The 19,227-nt window shown below is 40.7% G+C and overlaps 1 protein-coding gene across 7 annotated transcripts; it reads left to right on the top strand.

The window, feature by feature from the left end:
* The first annotated feature begins 9,533 nt into the window (after nt 1–9,533).
* LOC133738426 (protein-tyrosine-phosphatase PTP1) lies at nt 9,534–16,052 on the top strand. 7 transcript variants are annotated; one of them, XM_062165963.1, is made up of 9 exons: nt 9,534–9,816; nt 9,882–9,978; nt 10,078–10,160; nt 10,247–10,387; nt 10,772–10,906; nt 11,543–11,691; nt 11,776–11,917; nt 15,559–15,645; nt 15,794–16,052. In XM_062165963.1, the coding sequence occupies exons 1-9, from the start codon at nt 9,640–9,642 to the stop codon at nt 15,815–15,817; spliced, it is 1,035 nt and encodes a 344-aa protein (XP_062021947.1). In that variant the 5' UTR covers nt 9,534–9,639; the 3' UTR covers nt 15,818–16,052. The 7 variants fall into 7 exon arrangements, 4 of the variants coding, with proteins under 4 accessions (XP_062021947.1, XP_062021949.1, XP_062021950.1 ...); XM_062165965.1 differs by having other exon boundaries at nt 15,790–16,052; XR_009860114.1 differs by lacking the exon at nt 15,794–16,052 and having other exon boundaries at nt 11,781–11,917.
* The last annotated feature ends 3,175 nt before the right edge of the window (nt 16,053–19,227 follow it).

Raw genomic sequence — 19,227 nt, 5'->3', positions numbered from 1 at the left:
CTCTCTACTCACCTGGTCGTATTTACATTGGAATTACCGAGAGGAGTTGGATGACCGCCATTGTTTTACATTAGCTAGTCTATTGGATTAGATTTTCCTTGGTTAAAGAAACGATGATGTAATTCCGTTTGGCTTATTAATAAACGTTGAGTTCTTTTCTTTATGACTCTTTTTTAATTACGAGCTTTTCTTTTAGGAATGGATGAACTTCAATGTCTTGCGGATAGTGCGACTACGCACACCATTCTACGACGTAGGCAATTATTCTTAGAGATGTTGCCTACATATTCCTCTATGACTACGATGGCTAGGCCATCAGGTTTAGTTCAAGGACATGGAATGGCCCAATTCCTATTGCCAAATGGCACCTTGATTAAAGTCCTTGAAGCTCTCTACGCTCCTAAGGCAAATCGAACCTTATTGAGTTTTAAAGATATAAGAGCCAACAGATTCCATGCGGAAATGCATAATGAGAACGGAAAAGAGTTCATTTGCATTACCTCTAATGATTGCGGACAAAAAAGCATCTTAGAGAAGCTTATGTGTCAATCTAGTGGACTTTATGTCACTACAATTCGACCTATTGAATCCAATAATGTCATAAGAGAAGATCTCTTGGATTCTGACATATATTGGCTTTGACATGACCGACTAGGGCACCCTGGTCGTGATATGATGCTCCGTACTAAAGACTTCACACGGACATCCATTCTTCAGAGTGAGAAGAAGCAAGAATCGAAAATTGATTCCTGGACTTAGCAAGACCGCAACAATTGCAGCATCTAGCGCTGCAGTCGTCTTGGGGCGCCATAGGGCCGCCCAAGTCCCATGTGATGACGCCATCAATGGCGCCAACCATGAGCATGACGCCATGGTTGTTCCTCCCAATGGCCATGACGCCATAAACAACAATTCACATGGCTCCACCACCATGATGGGAGATGTAGTCACACATTTTGCTTCTAATAGCGCTACAGACGCGCAGGCCCAACCAAAATCCTCATTGGCTGCTTCTAAGGCCCCTCGCTCTTTCTGCAAAGCCTGTTCATTAGGGAAATTAGGACCGAGACCGTCCTACGCAAAGGATCCCAAAATACTCATTCCGTTCTTACAGAGAATCCAAGGGGATATCTGTGGACCAATTCAACCATCATGCGGACTTTTTAAATACTTTATGGTATTGGTTGATGCATCGACACGCTGGTCACATGTTGTGCTGTTGTCCACTCAAAATGCTGCTTATGCTAAACACCTCGCCTAGATTATCCGTCTACGGGGTCAATACCCTGACCATCCTATTAAGTCAATTCAACTTGATAATGCTGGAGAGTTTACATCGAAAACGTTCGGTGACTATTGTATGTCACTGGGGATTGATGTAGAGCATCCAGTTCCCCATGTTCATACCCAAAATGGTCTCGCAGAAGCCGCTATCAAATGACTACAGATGATAGCACGGACATTGGTTATGCGCACCAATCTCCCTGTTTCTGCTTGGGGATATGCAATATTACATGCAGCGACGCTAATTCGTCTACGACCCACTGCAACCCAATATTACTCTGCGTTACAGCTAGTGACTGGGTACGAGTCTGATATCTCGCACTTACGCATTTTTGGGTGTGCCATTTATGTGCCTATTACGCCGCCACAACGTACTAAGATGGGTCCACAATGACAAATGGGCATTTATGTTGGATATGAATATCCAACCATCGTCCGCTACCTTGAACCCTTGACAGGCGATCTCTTTACCGCTAGATTTGCGGATTCTTACTTTGATGAGACAGTCTTCCCATCGTTAGGGGGAGATAAGAACACAGATGTTCAACAGGAACGACACGAATTGTCGTGGTCTGTCCCCACTATGTCTCATCTCGATCCCCGTACCGCACAGTCCTAATTTGAAGTGCAACAAATAATCGAGCTCCAGAACGTAGAAGACACTCTGCCTGATGCGTTTTCTGATGTTGCCAAAGTGACGAGATCACACATACTTGCTGCAAACATGCCTGCAAGGATCGATGTTCCGAATACTGGATATCACGCCACTCTTGTGACACCAGGAGATGGCACCATTGCCCAGCATGGCAATGATGTGGCGTCTATGGCCGCAGGTCCCACAAAGAAGCGTTGTAGACCAATTGGTTTGAAGGATACTCGCCCTAGAAAGAGAGCAAAAGAGGCACAAACAAATCCTTTGATCATCGATACTCAAAATCCATTCCATGAGAATGTTCCGGATTATGGTTATGTCCAAGAGACATCATTGGGGTCCGCCTCAATGTCAGAACCTATCCCTGAGAACATAGAGATCTCTGTAAATTACACTAGTGTACATGGGACGTGGGAACGAAGCTCCATCATCATTGATGATGTATTCGCGTATTCAGTGGCGCGTGAGATTATTGAGACTGATGACATTGAACCACGCTCCGTTGATGAATGCCAACGTAGAGCTGACTGGCCAAAATGGAAAGATGCGATCCAGGCAGAACTTGATTCTCTAGCGAAAAGAAAGGTATTTGGCAAAGTTGTACCAATACCGCCCAACACCAAACCAGTTGGTCACAAATGGGTATTCGTTAGAAAGCGTAATGAGAAAAACGAGATTGTAAGGTACAAAGCTCGCCTTGTGGTGCAAGGCTTCTCACAACGCCCTGCAATCGACTACGAGGAGACCTATTCTCCCGTAATGGACGTCATTACGGTCCGCTACCTTGTCAGTTTGGTAGTTTCCGAAAAACTGAATATGCAGCTTATGGATGTGGTTACAACATATCTATATGGGGATCTAGATACGGAAATATACATGAAGGTCCCAAATGGACTTCAGTTACCCAAATCAAGTGGCTCTAAACCACGGAGCGCGTTTGCGATTAGATTGAAACGCTCACTATATGGATTGAAACAATCCGGACGGATGTGGTATAACAATCTAAGTGACTACTTGATTGGAAAGAGATATGTCAACAATGAACTATGCCCATGTGTGTTTGTAAAAATGACAAGTTCCGGATTTGCAATAGTAGCGGTTTATGTCGATGACATGAACATAATTGGCACCCTTAAAGAGTTAAGGGAAACCGCTGAACACTTGAAATCCGAGTTTGAGATGAAAGATCTTGGGAAAACACGGTTTTGCCTCGGTTTAGAACTTGAGCACCGTAGAGATGGTATCCTGATTCATCAATCAGCTTATACCCAAAAGATGCTTAGGCGTTTCAACACTGACAAGATTAAGCCTTCAAGCACCCTAATGGTCGTCCGTAGTCTTGATCCAAAGAATGATCCATTTTGTCCAAAGGATGAGAAGTGCCCTACCTGTGGTGACCCGAGAGGGGGATCCCACAGCGCCGCGACTCCGAGCCAATGAGAAACCGACATGTCACGAATGGCATCCCGATAACTCATCAACCCAAAATCGCAAGGCCTTTTGGGTTTGGACTGTTGGTTCACATAACACTTTCTTGGACAAACAATGTTCTAAAAAACGGCCTAGGCGGCCGCCTAGGCGCTAGGCGGCAAGGAACCGCTCCGATTTTGGCCTAGGCGTTTCCCTTAGGCGCTGGGCTATTAGGCGGGCTAGGCGGGGACTAGGCGGGCTAGGCGGGGACTAGGCGGTTCTAGGCGGGGCCTAGGCGGTCGTAAACCCTAATTTATTCTATATTTTGACTATTTTTATATTTATAATTAATTTTTAGACTTTAAATATTGTTATTTATATTATTATATGTCATAAAAATAATTTAAAATTTAAAAAAAAAAAAACCGCCTAGTCCCCTCCTAGGCCCCTAGGCGCTAGTCCCTGGGTCACCGCCCGACTAGCACCTAGCGTTTTTTAGAACCTTGTGGACAAATCATTCTAGCAACCTAACAACATATTTTCAAAAGCGGAATTTAAAGTGGGCTAAAGGATTTGGGCTTACAATAGGAGCCCAATTTGGAAAATAACAAATCACCAAGTAAATACAAGTATGAGAGACGCGCCCCAGGGTTACGGGTCTCTCGAAATTTTGGTAAACGATTAGGAAATAGATAAAAAGTAAATAAACAAGCTACTTCAAAATCCGATTAAGGACCAAAACCTTCTTTTGATAAAACTAAAGAGAAATGCGCCAAGCCGTGCCATGTGCCTCCCCTGTACGCTTCCCGACCACATGCTCGAAACCTGCACACTATAGTAGGGGTGAGCTTTCGTCCTCGCATGCCCAATAGGGGCCGACCCAACCATGCTAGGTTTGAAAAATAATATACTTGAAAATATTTACTACATAATATTGTGCACGTTGATCGAAAAATACTTTAAGAAAAGTGGCAACCACAAACATTTGTTTTCTTTCATAAAACATATGCAGTATGCTTCACACACTTGGAGCTCCGAGATACTTACCTGCCGGCTAAAATAAAACAAATCGGTGACCGACCTGGTTCATCCTGAATTCGAGAACCGGCCAACTACTCTATAGTACTTCCGACTACAAGTAGCAAAAGTGTCCATTTCCTGGCCCTGAGTCTCCTATGACTGGTTCACTGTCTGTACTCACTCTTCCTCGACAAACATAGGAGCACGGCCCCTTTCGGAGGTTCACGGTTATCGACACCGTGGGATCCCTAGGAATCAAGGCATCTAGGTCCCATTCACTTTCAGGTCACAAGTACACACATACAAGGGTACAGTATCTCAACATGCAAGTCTAGCCTCGGTTTTCACAATTAGCAATTATCAGTTCCGAAAACACATGTATCACGAGGCATCGACTAATGAACAACCAAAAACGTTCTTACAGGCAACATACTATCTTAGTATAGCATTCCACATATACTGAAAAGCCTCTAACAAGGAAGGGACAACTCACCCTACCTGGATATGAAGTGCTCGTCCATAATGAGATTCGTTCTCGACTTTCAATACTTCGTCCACTTCCAAAGGGACACACACAAGCCCTTTATAATAAAATTAAACCAATAAGTAACTTGACGTCATTAACTTAATCAATCAAGCACCTAAGGCATTCACTTAATTTCCTTAAAGTCCATCAGAATATCCTTTAACATACAAAACTACTATCCATTCCCAAATAATCCTAATGATATTGCATTTGAACCGATTGGGATATGGTAATTATACTTAGCACTTTGACTTCATTTCTTTAACCTTTTTACTTTAGAAAAACAATTCACAATTTCCATTACCGAACAATTCACTTAACATAGTAAGCTCATTCGGGAGATGGTGATCACACTTCTTTCCATGTTAAAATTTCGGTCAACCGGTTTGACCTCATTTTATTTAGCCTTTAAACCTTAAGCAATTAAATAGCAACCGCCATTCCCGAATAATTTCATTCTACGGTAAATCCGGGATATGATAGGTTTGGAATATTTCTATTCACGGACCTTAAATTGAACATCCCACATATTAATTCACTTATCAAAATCCGGTCCATTCTTATTTACCACTTTTCTCATGCATTTAACCAAACCACCGATTCCATTCTTATTTTACATTTCGACGTCGAAAACAAAATCATCCTTTTTATTCTCAAGACAATTATCCTCTATTCAATAAGCCGATTCATACTTATTCATGCCCAGTTTCCAACATAATTGTTAATCCACAAAATCCTTTAATCACTCAAGTACCACAACCAAATTTATATCACGCATACTCAATAAAACCATAACTTTGATCAGTACAAACAGTACACAGCCAAATAGACTCCAAAATACACAGTCCCTTACCATTCTTCTTTTCCCCAGCCAGAGGTTATTTCTAGTTGCTGCAGTCCATCACTATCAACCCATTCGGACCTCTAGCAGAAAAAACAATACTATCAATATTCAACACTCAACCAATTTTCACACCCATTATAGAGTTTGAGGTTCTTAGTTCCTTACCTTATTCGATTGCAACCAAAGCTACCCCAGTAGCTCATCTTCTCCGATACTCCAAATTGCAAAAACCCAAGAACCTCAAGTATCCATCTCCACAACAGAACAACAACTTATTTAACTAGTCTCAAAGTCCAAACAACAATCAAACTCTTAAATTCATAGGCCTGCATTCCTTACCCATTTTCAGTTCTGCCGAAACCACAACCTCCATAACGTACTGCTTCTTGCAGTCCTTCTGGATTCTTCACCATCCCATCAAGAACTCAAATCGAAACCAACACCAGAAGTCTCCCCTTCTAATCTGTATTCCTCCATCTCCTCCGAACCCAATATTCAAATATCCCAAATTGAAGAACAAAACATCAGATGTCCATTACTTCGAAACTGAAACTCAACCAGACAACGAAAGGGGCCTCAGGGTTGGCTTACCAGAATGATTGGATACGCCGGCGGCCAGCGGCGGCGCATGTAGTGCGTGTGGCGGCTCTGGTCGGAACTAGAAATCGAAACTATGGGGTTTTGGTGGTTGACATGGCTCTGATTCCGATTAGGGAGGTCGTTGAGCTCAATTCGAACTGGAAACCGGAGATCGAACGCATGCAGAGTTGAGGCCTCCGGCAATGCTCGAACGGCTTCATTAGGCGTCGGCGGCGAAGAGGACTCTCTGGGTTTTGCTCCGCCTTGCTTGCTGAGTAGAACGACGGTGGCGGAAGGGCGAGGGAATCGCTGGAAAATCGATGAGGGTCGAGGAACAGTGACGCGCAGTCTTGGGTTGTCGCGTGCGAAGGAGGACGACGGTGCATGGCCGGGATTTTGGTGAGGTTTGGGTCGGAATTGGGTTCTGGTTCGAAGGGTGGAGGCTGTGTCAAGAGGTGGTGGCCGGAACCGGTGGTTGCAGAGGGAAGAGGAGAAAAGGAACCAGAGGTCGGGGGAGAGAGAGAGAGAGAGAGAAGGACGCGGCTGCAAGGGAGAAAAAGGGAGAGTTTTGGTTTTAGGGTTTCCCATTTTCCTATTTATACTTGTGTACGTGAAATACCAATTTTGCCCTTGCGATGAATTATGGAACTCTCCTAGCTAATTTCCTTCGGGTTTTGGGCTCGTAACTTTCCTTTCCCTCGTCCTTAGTAATTTCTCGACGTCGCCTAGAGTCCAAACTCGATTTTGTTAAAACTAAAAATCCAAAACTTTGTTACAACTTAATTTATCGTCTTCAAAACTTCAACAAACGGTCGCCTCACTAAACTTCGGTAACCTTCTAAGCCCAAATGAAAGAATCTCGGCCCAAACTTAAATCATAAGGCCCAATAGGTGGTCTCGACACCAAAACAGTCTCCGAAGTCGATTTCTTCACTTAAATCACCTTGCGAAAAATCTTATTTGCGAAAAATTACCTTCTAAAAATTAAACAAAATTTTCTGGGGCTCACACTACCTAAGTGCAATAGGCGCATTATTGTACTTAGCACAATGCACAAGACCGGACATCTCATTTGCTGTGAACTTGCTAGCTAGATATAGCTCTGCGCCAACACGACGCCATTGGACTGGTGTTAAAGATATCTTTCGATACCTGAGTGGTACGATAGATATGGGCTTATTCTATCCCTACAAAGAGACGATGGATTCGGACCCATCAAATTCTAGGGACGCCACACTTGGTAGACTGCGTTCCCTCTCCCCATCCCAAAACGATGTAAGTGTTTTGGAAGGTTTTGCTGATGCTGGGTACCTCTTTGACCCACACAAAGGTCGCTCCCAAACTGGTTATGTTTTCACCATGGGAAAGACCGCGATATCTTGGAGGTCTACAAAACAGACCTTAGTCGCTACCTCTTCGAATCATGCAGAGATTATTGCTCTTCACGAAGCAGTTCGTGAATGTATATGGTTTCGATCCATAGTTACGCATGTTCGAAGCAATTGTGGTCTGAAGTCTACCACAGATGAGCCAACAAGCATTTATGAGGATAATGCTGCTTGCATTGAACAAATGAAGCAAGACTAAATCAAAGGCGACAACACCAAGCACATATCGCCTAAATTCTTCTACAATCAGTAACAACATAAGCTCCTCAAGATCAAAGTGAACCAAGTTCGATCTGAGGACAATGTAGCAGACTTGTTTACTAAGTCATTGCCTAAATCCACGTTCGAGAAACATGTGGCAAGAATTGGCTTACAGAAATTATCTGAACTCCCATGATCGTAGTCATCAAGGGGAGGCGCAGACATCAGGGGGAGATGTCTACATATTCGTCTCGAAGCGTGAATGGTGTGTTGTGCTCTTTTTCCCCTTCGACCGATGTTATTTTTGTCCCACTGGGTTTTTGTTACTCGGCAAGGTTTTTAGCGAGGCAACGAGAGAAGCACTGCGTTTGGGCAACACAAGGGGGAGTGTTCAAGTAAAACCCTAATTTGTGTTTGGCCCAAACTCTAGGTTACTTGACCTAGTGGTAATAGAGCTTAATTAGAAGAATCTAGAGATTATCTTTCCTTGTATGATTCAGACTCTATGTATTGTAAAAACCTCTATATAAAGAGGCCCCTATTATCAATGAGAATACACAGCAAATTCCTCTCAATTTCAATTTCTCTACAACACAGATTAATTTTTCAATTTGTGTCAGTTAGGTTTTTTATTTTGTATTCCTTCTTTCATGGTGGTAATTCCATTTACGATCCTTCTAAAATGGATAAACGTGACCAAGATATGAGAGAGCTTTCATACATGGTAGTGGTAGAGAATCTTGAGAAGAATATCTCACTATTTACGATCAAGGAATTCATACAACAGCAGCTTTCTATACCATGTCAAGCATATGTTTGGCCCAGTAAGTTGTTTGAGCCATATTCAAAAGGAATTATTGTGGTTCAGGGGAAAAAAATACGGACAAATTATCCCTACTTCCTTAATGGTCCAGTTCACGTGATCGTTTCCTTCTAATTACCTTATCTATACTATTGAGTCCCGTTCCAATGGTCAGCTGCTGACCACGGAACTTTTAGTCACTCACCATCCGATTGAAATCGGACGGTTCACAGCTAAGTGATGAGAGAGGAGAAGAGAGTTGTGAACCGTCCGATTTCAATCGGACGGTGAGTGACCAAAAGTTCCATGATCAGCAGCTGACCATTGGAACGGGATCGCTATACTATTATTAAGAGAAGAGAGCTTGCTCTCCAAAATTGAAATTTTTTTACCGATTTAACCTTTATATATTAAAAAACTATGAAATATAATTAATCAATGAGGATAATATGGTAAATTGTAAAATAAAAAACAAAAGAATAAAAAAAAACAGAAAATGTGAGAGTTATACGAGAAATTTTTCCACTACGGCACTACCTTTAATTTCTCACGCACATAGTGGGTGGACCCTGCTAGTGTAGTTTAAAATAGCCCTTAACACACGCTCACCGAGTATGTACTTACACCTATCAGACGTTGATCAAGTTTGACGGTATATTTGACTGCAACAATTAAACTGAATTGTAAAGTTAAATAAAAGTGACTAAATTAATATTATAGTAAGATATTGAATGGTATAATTCTTCCGAAAATAAAAATAAATAAAAACGGGGCCCAAAGCCCCGATTCCAGTCCAATGAATATAGTGGGCATTGCCACTCCTACTGATTGGGCATTTAAATTTTTACGAAACAAAAACAAAAAAAAGTCAGAAAACTGGGGAACGTCATATCCAGGCGCTCCCGCAGCCACCGGAGACCGAGGGCGACGGCGATGGCCTCTTCTGCCGCAGCAAAACCCCTCCCTTTGTTTGAGTCCTCGGCCGATTCTCCGCCGGCGAGACTCAGACTCAGCCCCGATCAGTATAACTACTGCTCCCAGGCTCTCAAATTCTTCAAAGACAAACTCCAGATGCCTCACCAGATCAACCAAGAGTTCGCTCTCTTACAGGTCTTTGCTTGCACTTCATCTCAATTTTCGCAAAATAGGTTATTGAAACTTGTGATGGATGCTAGGGCAAGAGGATCACAGCATCTGAGATGAAGAGAAGTTGCACTGTGGCTCTGGACCCTGTCAATGTCACCAAAAATCGCTACACCGACGTCTTACCATGTATGCCTGAGCGAGTCTCGCTCTCTCTCTCTCTCTACATTGCACTTGTACTAGTTGAGACTAGAGCTTAATAGATTATTATCTTGTTGTTGGCTTCAGTTGATCAAAATAGGGTCGTTCTCAAGTCTTGTAAAGATTACAGACCTGAAGCAAGGGGCTACATTAATGCCAGCTACATCTCGGTAAAAGATTTTTGACCTATTTGTTTTTGTACCTTACTCGGTTCATAACATGGGAGAGCTGCCCTCAGTATTGACTCTTTATGTAGGCTTGTTCCTCTGAAAGCATTTCTAGGTTTATAGCTACACAAGGTCCGCTTCCGCATACCTATGAGGATTTCTGGGAGATGGTACTTGAGAACCATTGCCCTGTAGTGGTCATGCTTACTCGCTTAGTCGACTATTACAAGGTACTTCACTAATAGTTTTTTTGTGATCTGAATCATTTCGAGAACATAGGCCCTAATTTGTTTATACAACGTAGCGATTCAATCGTCTTTGACATATGAGGTTTGATGTTTCAAGTGTCAAGTCCTTCAGAAAAAAAACAAAAAGATTTTTAGCAATAATTTTTCTCAATAATGACTGCAATCCCTACTTATACCAGCTTTAGTGACACACCTCAATGATCATGCAAGATCCCACCAACTAAATCTTGAATCCATATTTTCATCATAATAATACATTGGTACTAGTGTAAGCGTGTTCTTGTGCGCTTTGCCTAGGTGGATAAATAATCTTTACAATTGTTATTTGTACTGATATATTGTATATCTTCTTATATGTATGTGCAGATGGTCAAGTGTGGAGATTATTTTCAGGCAGAAGATGGTCCTAGAGAATTCGGTAATATAACTATAGCCACCAAGTGGACAAGAACCACTGGCACTTCATTAGTATTGCGCCTTCTGGAGGTCAGCAGTAAGGAGGTAAACCCATTTGCATTCCCTTCAGAATATGTACAGCTGTTAAATCAGAAGTAAATTATACAAATAGAACTCATGTATCATATTAAACACTTTCATTTGTTTTTAAAGAAGTTTGACATGATTGATTCTTTCTGCTATACCAATCAGGGATAAAATAAGGGGAGTGAAAGGGTCAATAACATTTTTGATGATTAGTAATTAAATGTTGCTGCACATGCAAGGGTCAATACTCGTGATAGTGATTGGGAAACAGTCGGATTTTGGTTTCAGAGAGCCATAAAAAAAAATTGTTCACTTTTAGTTCAGTTCTGCAGATTCTTGTTTCTTGTGAGGGAAATTATAGGATTTATATTTGGGTTCTTTTACATAAAGTTCTTGAGATAAGAGGCATTGGGATGCTGTTTAAGATAAATGAATGTTTCAAATTTTTTTTTTTGTTATTTCTTTTTTTCTTTGAAAAAGGAAAATATTCGTTGTTCCTTATATGATTTCCCAACTCTTTGTAAGCCTTTTGACATGTAATCTTAGATACTTACTATTACAATGGATGTATTGTTGTTTGAATTATGTCATTCTTGATTCTTGAAGATATTAAACGTGAAATTGAAAGCTGTCTGCCTCTCCTTTCCTTTTTAGTTAGAGGAACCACCAATGTCTGTGCTGCATATTCAGTATCCTGAATGGCCTGACCATGGAGTTCCCACGGATACAATTGCTGTTCGTGAAATCTTGAAGACAATATATCAAGTTCCACCCAACCTTGGCCCAATAGTGGTGCACTGCAGGTTGCACATTTTTATTACTTCCATTTATGTCTTCTTCATTTATAGTAAGTACATTTATTTGTCTGACACACTTGCTCTCATCAGTGCAGGTATTGGGAGGACTGGAACATACTGCACAATTCATAATACAATTCAGAGAATTCTTTCTGGGGACATGTCTGCTTTAGATCTTGCTAATACAATAACCACGTTTAGGACTGAGCGTATTGGAATGGTGCAGACACTGGTATCTTCTTCCCTGTTTGCCATATTGCTTTTAATTCTTCCCTTATAGGGTCTTTTTTTTTTTTTTTTCTCTCCTCTTCTCCAATAAGACTTCTATTTTATGCTTCAAACTGGACTATCATAGAAATACGCGATTTTAAAGTAAACTACTTCAGTTTTCCCTGTTTGCCATATTGCTTTATAACAGTCAAACTACAGTTTTCCACACAGGTAAAAAGTAATGCAGCAGCAATGACTTGGTTAGAAAAGACATATCCGCTTTGGAAACCTAAGATTAAGCCCACCCCATTTTGGTCCAAAGGAAAGTCTCCATGGTAGTGTAAGGGTCTTGTCAGGTTAATTTTCAGTTTTATGTAGAATAATTATGAGCCTAGTGCTTTTAAGAGTATTAAAATCTTAGGGTGAGTATTCAAGGGTCTTGAGTGTGTCTTTATGTCTATTTAATAAGTATTGAAGAGTCTTATTATTAATAAGTCTTTAGTAGTCTTTTGGTGTGCTAGGAATCTAAGGGTTGTGTTTGGAGCCTATAAATATGGTTATCTATTGTAAGCCAAATCAGATTGGAATGAATTAAAATTAAATCTTTTTTGAAGGCTTGTGCCTTGGTTTCTCTCTCCCCTTACCTTCCTCGCTCTATTTCTCCCTTCTACAGCTAAGAACCCTTTGTTTCTTCTAAAATCATTATGCTTTCTTATTCTCTCAGCACTCCCAAACCCACCCAAATCATACTCTCACCTACTGTTGCTTTCTGCTGCATCAGTTTTGGTATCAGAGCAAAACATCCTAACTGCTCATTCATATCCCTACACTTAGATCTACAATGGTTACCAACGCAGAGCTTTCATCCAAAGTGGACAGTTTGTCTCAAGAATCTGAAGGTTATAAGAAGATGTTCAAAGAGGTGCTTGAAAAATTGAATTCCTTGGAACATGGTTTTCAATCTATGTCTGCTTTGGTTAAGGAGAAGTCAAAAGATGGTGAAAGAAGCATAGGCCGGAATTCATTTTCAGATTCTAGGCACGAAGACTCAAGACAATTTGGTTCAGAAAAGGGTGTGAAACTGGATGTTACTGATTTTAATGGAGACAGCAATCCTGAGGTGTTCCTTGATTGGCTACATAGTTTGGAAAGTTACTTCAAATGGCATCAGTTGGCAGAGGAGCAAAAAATCTCTTTTGCAGAAGCTAAATTGAAGGGGACAGCTAGAGTTTGGTGGGAAAAATACTAACAAACTCATTTTGCGGTGACTAGAACTTGGGAAGACATGAAGGTGACTTTGACACGTTTCTTTGTGCCACCTAATTACAAGCAACGGGTACACCTGCAGTTCGTAGAATTGGTGCAAGGAAGCCTATCAGTGGAAGAGTATACAAATAAGTTCCTTAGTTTGGCTGCAAAATCAGATTTTCCATGGAATGAAGACATCATGATATCGATGTACCGCAAGGGCTTGAATCCTCATATTTCTTCGGGATTAGCAGCAAGTCGAATTTATACTATGAATGATGCTGTCCAGATTGCATACCAAATGGAGGAAGAGTATAAGAAGAAATCGTCCATGTCAATTTCAAACAAAGGGAAGACACTTGACAAATCTTCTGGAGGATTCACATCTACAACTAGCGATTCAGATGAGAAAACTCATGGTGGTTCTTCATTTTCCAACCAGTTAGTGAGTTCTACTCTTAAGAGTGCACAAAAGGCTGCTGGTCCTGCCTCTAATACGAGGAATGAAATTAGATGCTGGAAATGTAAAGGCTTTGGACACTTGATGGGACAATGCCCAAATCGGTTAGTATGCTTTTGCAGATAAGGAAGATCCTATTGCATCCGCCAACCCTGAACAAAAGGCAAATGAAGTTGTTGAATTGCAAGCTGAGCAAGAGATGGAGGTACAAGTGTATGACCCATGCTTAGTACTACGTCCGGTTCTCACTACACAAAAAGAGCATGAGGAAGATTGGCGAAGGAGTAACATTTTCCAGACCCGTGTTCGGTGCAATGGTCAGTTGTGTACCCTAGTTATAGATGGAGGGAGTTGCTCTAATGTCATTTCTGAGGAAGCTGTTCTCAAGCTTGGGTTGCCTACCGAACCACATCCAAGTCCTTACAAGGTGGCATGGGTAAATAACACAAATCTCAAGGTCAATGATCGTTGTTTGGTGACATACTCTATTGGGAAATTGGTTGACAACGTGACCTATGATGTGCTGCCCATGAAAGTGTGTCATATTCTTCTGGGTCGACCATGGTTATATGATAAGAAGGTACAGCACTGTGGCTATAACAACACATATTCCTTCAAAGATGGAAGTTCTGAGTTCAAATTGGTACCAACTAAAGTTTTGTCAACCATAAAGCTCAAGAAGACAGCTGGCACGTTCCTCCTTAAACAGACTGAAAGTGATGATTCTATACTTGGTCCAATTCCAAACTCGACTGAGTCGAGTTCTTTTCGGAGGGGGAGAATTAATGCAGCAGCAATGACTTGGTTAGAAAAGACATATCCGCTTTGGAAACCTAAGATTAAGCCCACCCCATTTTGGTCCAAAGGAAAGTCTCCATGGTAGTGTAAGGGTCTTGTCAGGTTAATTTTCAGTTTTATGTAGAATAATTATGAGCCTAGTGCTTTTAAGAGTATTAAAATCTTAGGATGAGTATTCAAGGGTCTTGAGTGTGTCTTTATGTCTATTTAATAAGTATTGAAGAGTCTTATTATTAATAAGTCTTTAGTAGTCTTTTGGTGTGCTAGGAATCTAAGGGTTGTGTTTGGAGCCTATAAATATGGTTATCTATTGTAAGCCAAATCAGATTGGAATGAATTAAAATTAAATCTTTTTTGAAGGCTTGTGCCTTGGTTTCTCTCTCCCCTTACCTTCCTCGCTCTATTTCTCCCTTCTACAGCTAAGAACCCTCTGTTTCTTCTAAAATCATTCTGCTTTCTTATTCTCTCAACACTCCCAAACCCACCCAAATCATACTCTCACCTACTGTTGCTTTCTGCTGCATCAAAAAGTAACATTAATTCCCAAAATTACTCCATACAGGTGTGGTGAAATAAATTTTCTGTATCCTAACCCAAGGTCTTTTTATGTCTTACCCAACATCCAAGCATTTCACTTCCATGATTAGAATAACAATAAGAAGCCTTGCAAAAGAACATATTGCAGAAAACTATCTGATTTGATTAATAGAATTATTTTACCAAAAACATTGCTTTAGTTTAGTGCACTTACATTTGTTGTAACTTACAAGGGTATTGCATATTCTTGTTTTTCCACTAGGGGCAGTTCTGTTACCCAAGGTCTTAATGCACTTTTATCGATGCCACTTTTAGTGACTCTTCTTCTGTGATGAAATGCTTGAAATATCTTGGTGCTTTAAATTGTTGGTGGTTATATTTAACAGGGTTTCATAGTAATCAGTCAATCTATAGTTACACCAGTGTCCAGCGGTGTATGATAATCAATCTTAAAGGTTCTGGTAAATTTTTGGATGGTTTTATTGAGTTTAAGATTTTCGTCTGAATTGTTTAGCTAAATTTGTTGATAATATATAGAGATAATGTAATGCTGTTCTCCTCTTTTGTCTGCCAACCATTTTTCGAAAAATTATTTCAACTCTCTTACTCTGGTTTTTTAGGAGCAATATTTTTTCTGTTATTCTGCAATCATTGATGAATTGGAAGACCTCATGGCGGATCTGAATGGTGAAAGGAGCTCAAAAGAGGTATGTCACTAAAGCTGTTGAAATCGTTGTGGTGGTTCAATAGTGTCCACGTGGTTAGCCATGAAGCTTTAGTGGTAATTGTGAAATACTGAAATAAACTATCCACTGCTTTATTTTTACTTTTTTGGTTGCTTCTTGTGGCAGCTAGGTCAATAACAGTAAGCCTGGATAAAGCTCAAAGTAGTATGGCTACTTACCTGTTGAAGGAGTGAGCAACCTTAATGTAGCTTCTCGTATATTTGTGCACGAAAGATATGATGCTCATCTCTCTGGTGGAACAAATTTTTTTTTTTTTTGTTGTTGGACAAAATGGAACAATTAGTGCTTCTAAAAGCTACTAATTATGTCTCCTAATTCTACTTTTTTATATACCGTGCGAATAATTTATTAGCCTCTTCTGTTCCTGATTCTACTTTGTTCGCTGCGGAATTCCAACAAGACGACCGTTAACCGTTAAATTGGTACTTCTTGGCTAAAGCTCATGATTTTCACTAAGGGGTGGGCACCGGTCAGGTCGGATTGGTTTTCGGCCAAAATTGTATCCAAACCCTCCAATTTCGTTGGGCCTAATTTCAAACCGAGAATTGATTTATTCTAAGATGGGCTGAAATAATGATTTGGCCCGGTTTGGTTCAGTCCAATTTAATGGGCCTAATTATCTAGAATTTTTTTTAATCTAATCCGACATCTGTTCACTAACAAATTTTGTGGCCCAATTTCGATCAAACATGTAAATAGTGTTTATAACTTGAAATTCCAGCAAAGATCAACTTCAACTTAATATTATGAATAATAAATCTATAATTTGAGTAACTATCAAAACTACAAACCAACTTTAACTAAATCAAGTAACAAGATAACATGGCCAAACTAATAAGATTACAAACCATAATAAAGCAAAATGATGGACTCAAAACAACAAAAATACAGAGTATTAGACATTAGAGCATGAAATTTCCACTTATCTCAACCCTCTAGATCTCCACCCTCCAGATCTTCAAATTAATTTCTAGCAATTAAAGCAAAATTCAAAATCAATAACTAACCATAAACACATTAAATTTCCAGGCATAAAAGACTACTACATTCTAATCTTCCCTCAGCTAAATGAGCTCATAGATTCTAATACATAAACACATAATCAAAATGAAACTTTTGCAATATTCCACTATCACCAAAAATCTCAATCCACAAGCTCTTACATGCAAATAAAATATCTTAAAATTGAATTACTCAACTTATTAGATGAAAATTGATGTAGAATTCCATACCCATGGGAGGAGCCACGTCGTGCCCCACTGAGATTTTTATAAAAAAAACATATAAATGAGTAAGAGTTTTTTAGTAGCACTAGTTGTCAGTTTGGTGTAGTGGTCAGACTTGTCTATTTCATACTGCAGGTCCCATGTTCGACTTCTATTGGCAACATTGGCTGATTTGTGTTCAAGTAAATCCAAAATATGTGTCTGGCCCAAACTCTAGGTTACTTGTGCAAGTTGTAATAGGGTTTATGTTAGAGATATTCTCGGAGATATTCGTAGATATCTAATCATTGTACAATTATATTTCCATGTACAACAAATTCTCTATATAAAGAGGCTCATATTATCAATGAAAACACAGCAAATTCTATCCCAATTTCATTTTCCTTAAACATGTTATCAGCACGAAGCCCTACCCTTGAAACAAATAGCCAGACTCTGATTCAAGAAACTAAAACCCTATATCCGAATACAAAACTTTGAAACCTTTTCTGCCTCCGCCGCACATCTTGAAGCCCTTGACCCTAAGAATCTAAAACCGGCGGTAAAACCACCAGAACCTGTAAACCTATCGAACCGGCCACCGAAATCTCCAAACTACCCGTAGCAAAAACTCCGCCCGTTCACCACCTTCCGAACCTCCAATTGCCACCAAATTTTGTTAGCAGCAGCGCCTCAATCTCACGATTCCATAACCTGACAGATTGTTCCAAGAACAGGTCTAAAACTTGCCGAACTGGCCGCCTGACTGGTCTGCAAGCAGAAAACCGGACAGAAGCGTTTTTAGGGTAATTCCGACCACCACCGATTAATTCTTGCCGCCACCGACCAATTCCGACCGCCTTCAACCAGCGACAACCACCGCCGGCATCCTAATTTCTGACGACCCTCCGACAACTTTCCGGTGATTTTAGCGGTATGTTTTAAAAGTTCCTGTTTTTGAAGTTTTTATTCTTTTTCCTTTATTTTTCTCGGGGACTTGCAACCTCCCTTCTTCTACCCCCCTTTCTTCTTCATAGGGGAGACCAAAAGCTGAACTGTGGGGGTTCGTGCTCACTCCAACCTTAGAGTTTGTAGAGTCCTCCAAACTTAAAGTTTGTTGAGAAGTTATGATCGACCACAAACATATCATTGTTTTGATCTAATCCAATACCTCTTGGAATCAAATTTCTTAGCAGCGACTATGCTCAGAAATTTTATATGTTTTCGTGGTAGCCTTTTTCGCTTCGAAACTAACCATAATTTCTTGTTGTTTTTCAGGACGAGTAACCTTAACAAGTTGAACTTTGCTCCACTGGAGACAGCAGGCACATGATACCAAAAATGGATCCATGATGTGCGCCAGCATCTTAAGGCTGAAGGGATCCTAGACACGATCCAAGAGCCAAGTCAAAACGTGCTTACTCCTTAACAAGTTGCCGCTTTGGAAGTGAATAGAGCTACTATGGAGGCAAACCAAGCTAAAACCATCATTCTCATGACAAGGCACATGAATGACGCGCTCTAGAATGAGTACCTCAATGAAGAGGACCCTAGAAAGCTATGGGTAGAACTCGAGCAATGATTTGGCAACGTTCGTGACTCCCTGCTTCCTGATTTAGAAGTGAGATGGCATAGCCTCCGCTTCTGTGATTTCAAATCTGAACTTGACTACAACTCGGAAGCCCTTCGTATCAAGTCTTTGATGGAATTCTGCGGAAAGAACATCAGTGATACGATGTTGATCGAGAAGACTCTCTCTACCTTCCCCGTCTCTGCATTGATGATTGCAAAGAATTATAGGATTGAAGTCAATGTCGGACGCATCACAAGGTTTTATGAGCTTATTGGAGCCATGAACGTAGTTGAAAAGCACGACAACATACTTGTGAAGAACTATAACTCTAGACCTATGGGAACCAAGTCTATTCCGAAAACTAACAATAGTCGCGCCCCTAAGGGAGGGCGCAAGGAGCGAAACCCTTGGGAAAGGAATAATTCTAGATGTTCTGGTCCATATACTCGTTCCAAAGAGGAAGAAAACCGCCAAGATAGGCGTGCACGGAACCGTGGAGGTCAACGTGTGAGGAGAGAGGGAGGTAGAGCCTCCGGCGAAGGTGGTGACGCCACCAAGGTTAATAGTTGTCCCCAACGCGCCCCTAAAGCTCCTCGATCGAGGGAGCCTGACCATAAAGATGCTTGTCTTCAGTGTGGAGCGTCCTGACATTGGGCCAAAACATGTAAAGCACCCCAGAATGTTGCAAAAACGTACAAGACGTATCGTGAAGCAAGGGAAGTAAATTACATGGAGCAAGAATATTAAGATGACGATCTCGGTCTA

The sequence above is a fragment of the Rosa rugosa genome, chromosome 3 (genome assembly GCF_958449725.1).
Source record: "Rosa rugosa chromosome 3, drRosRugo1.1, whole genome shotgun sequence".
In the NCBI taxonomy this organism is placed as follows: Eukaryota; Viridiplantae; Streptophyta; class Magnoliopsida; order Rosales; family Rosaceae; genus Rosa; species Rosa rugosa.
Note: the sequence above shows the minus strand (reverse complement) of the source record. Positions and strands in the feature narration are given on the sequence as shown.

Bases quoted from the DNA above. Each gene is read 5' to 3' on its own strand.
- LOC133738426 (XM_062165962.1), top strand. From the start codon at position 9,640: ATGGCCTCTTCTGCCGCAGCAAAACCCCTCCCTTTGTTTGAGTCCTCG. The intron at 9,817-9,881 runs GTCTTTGCTTGC...GATGGATGCTAG, and splicing joins AAGAGTTCGCTCTCTTACAG to GGCAAGAGGATCACAGCATC. The intron at 10,907-11,542 runs GTAAACCCATTT...TTTCCTTTTTAG, and splicing joins TGGAGGTCAGCAGTAAGGAG to TTAGAGGAACCACCAATGTC.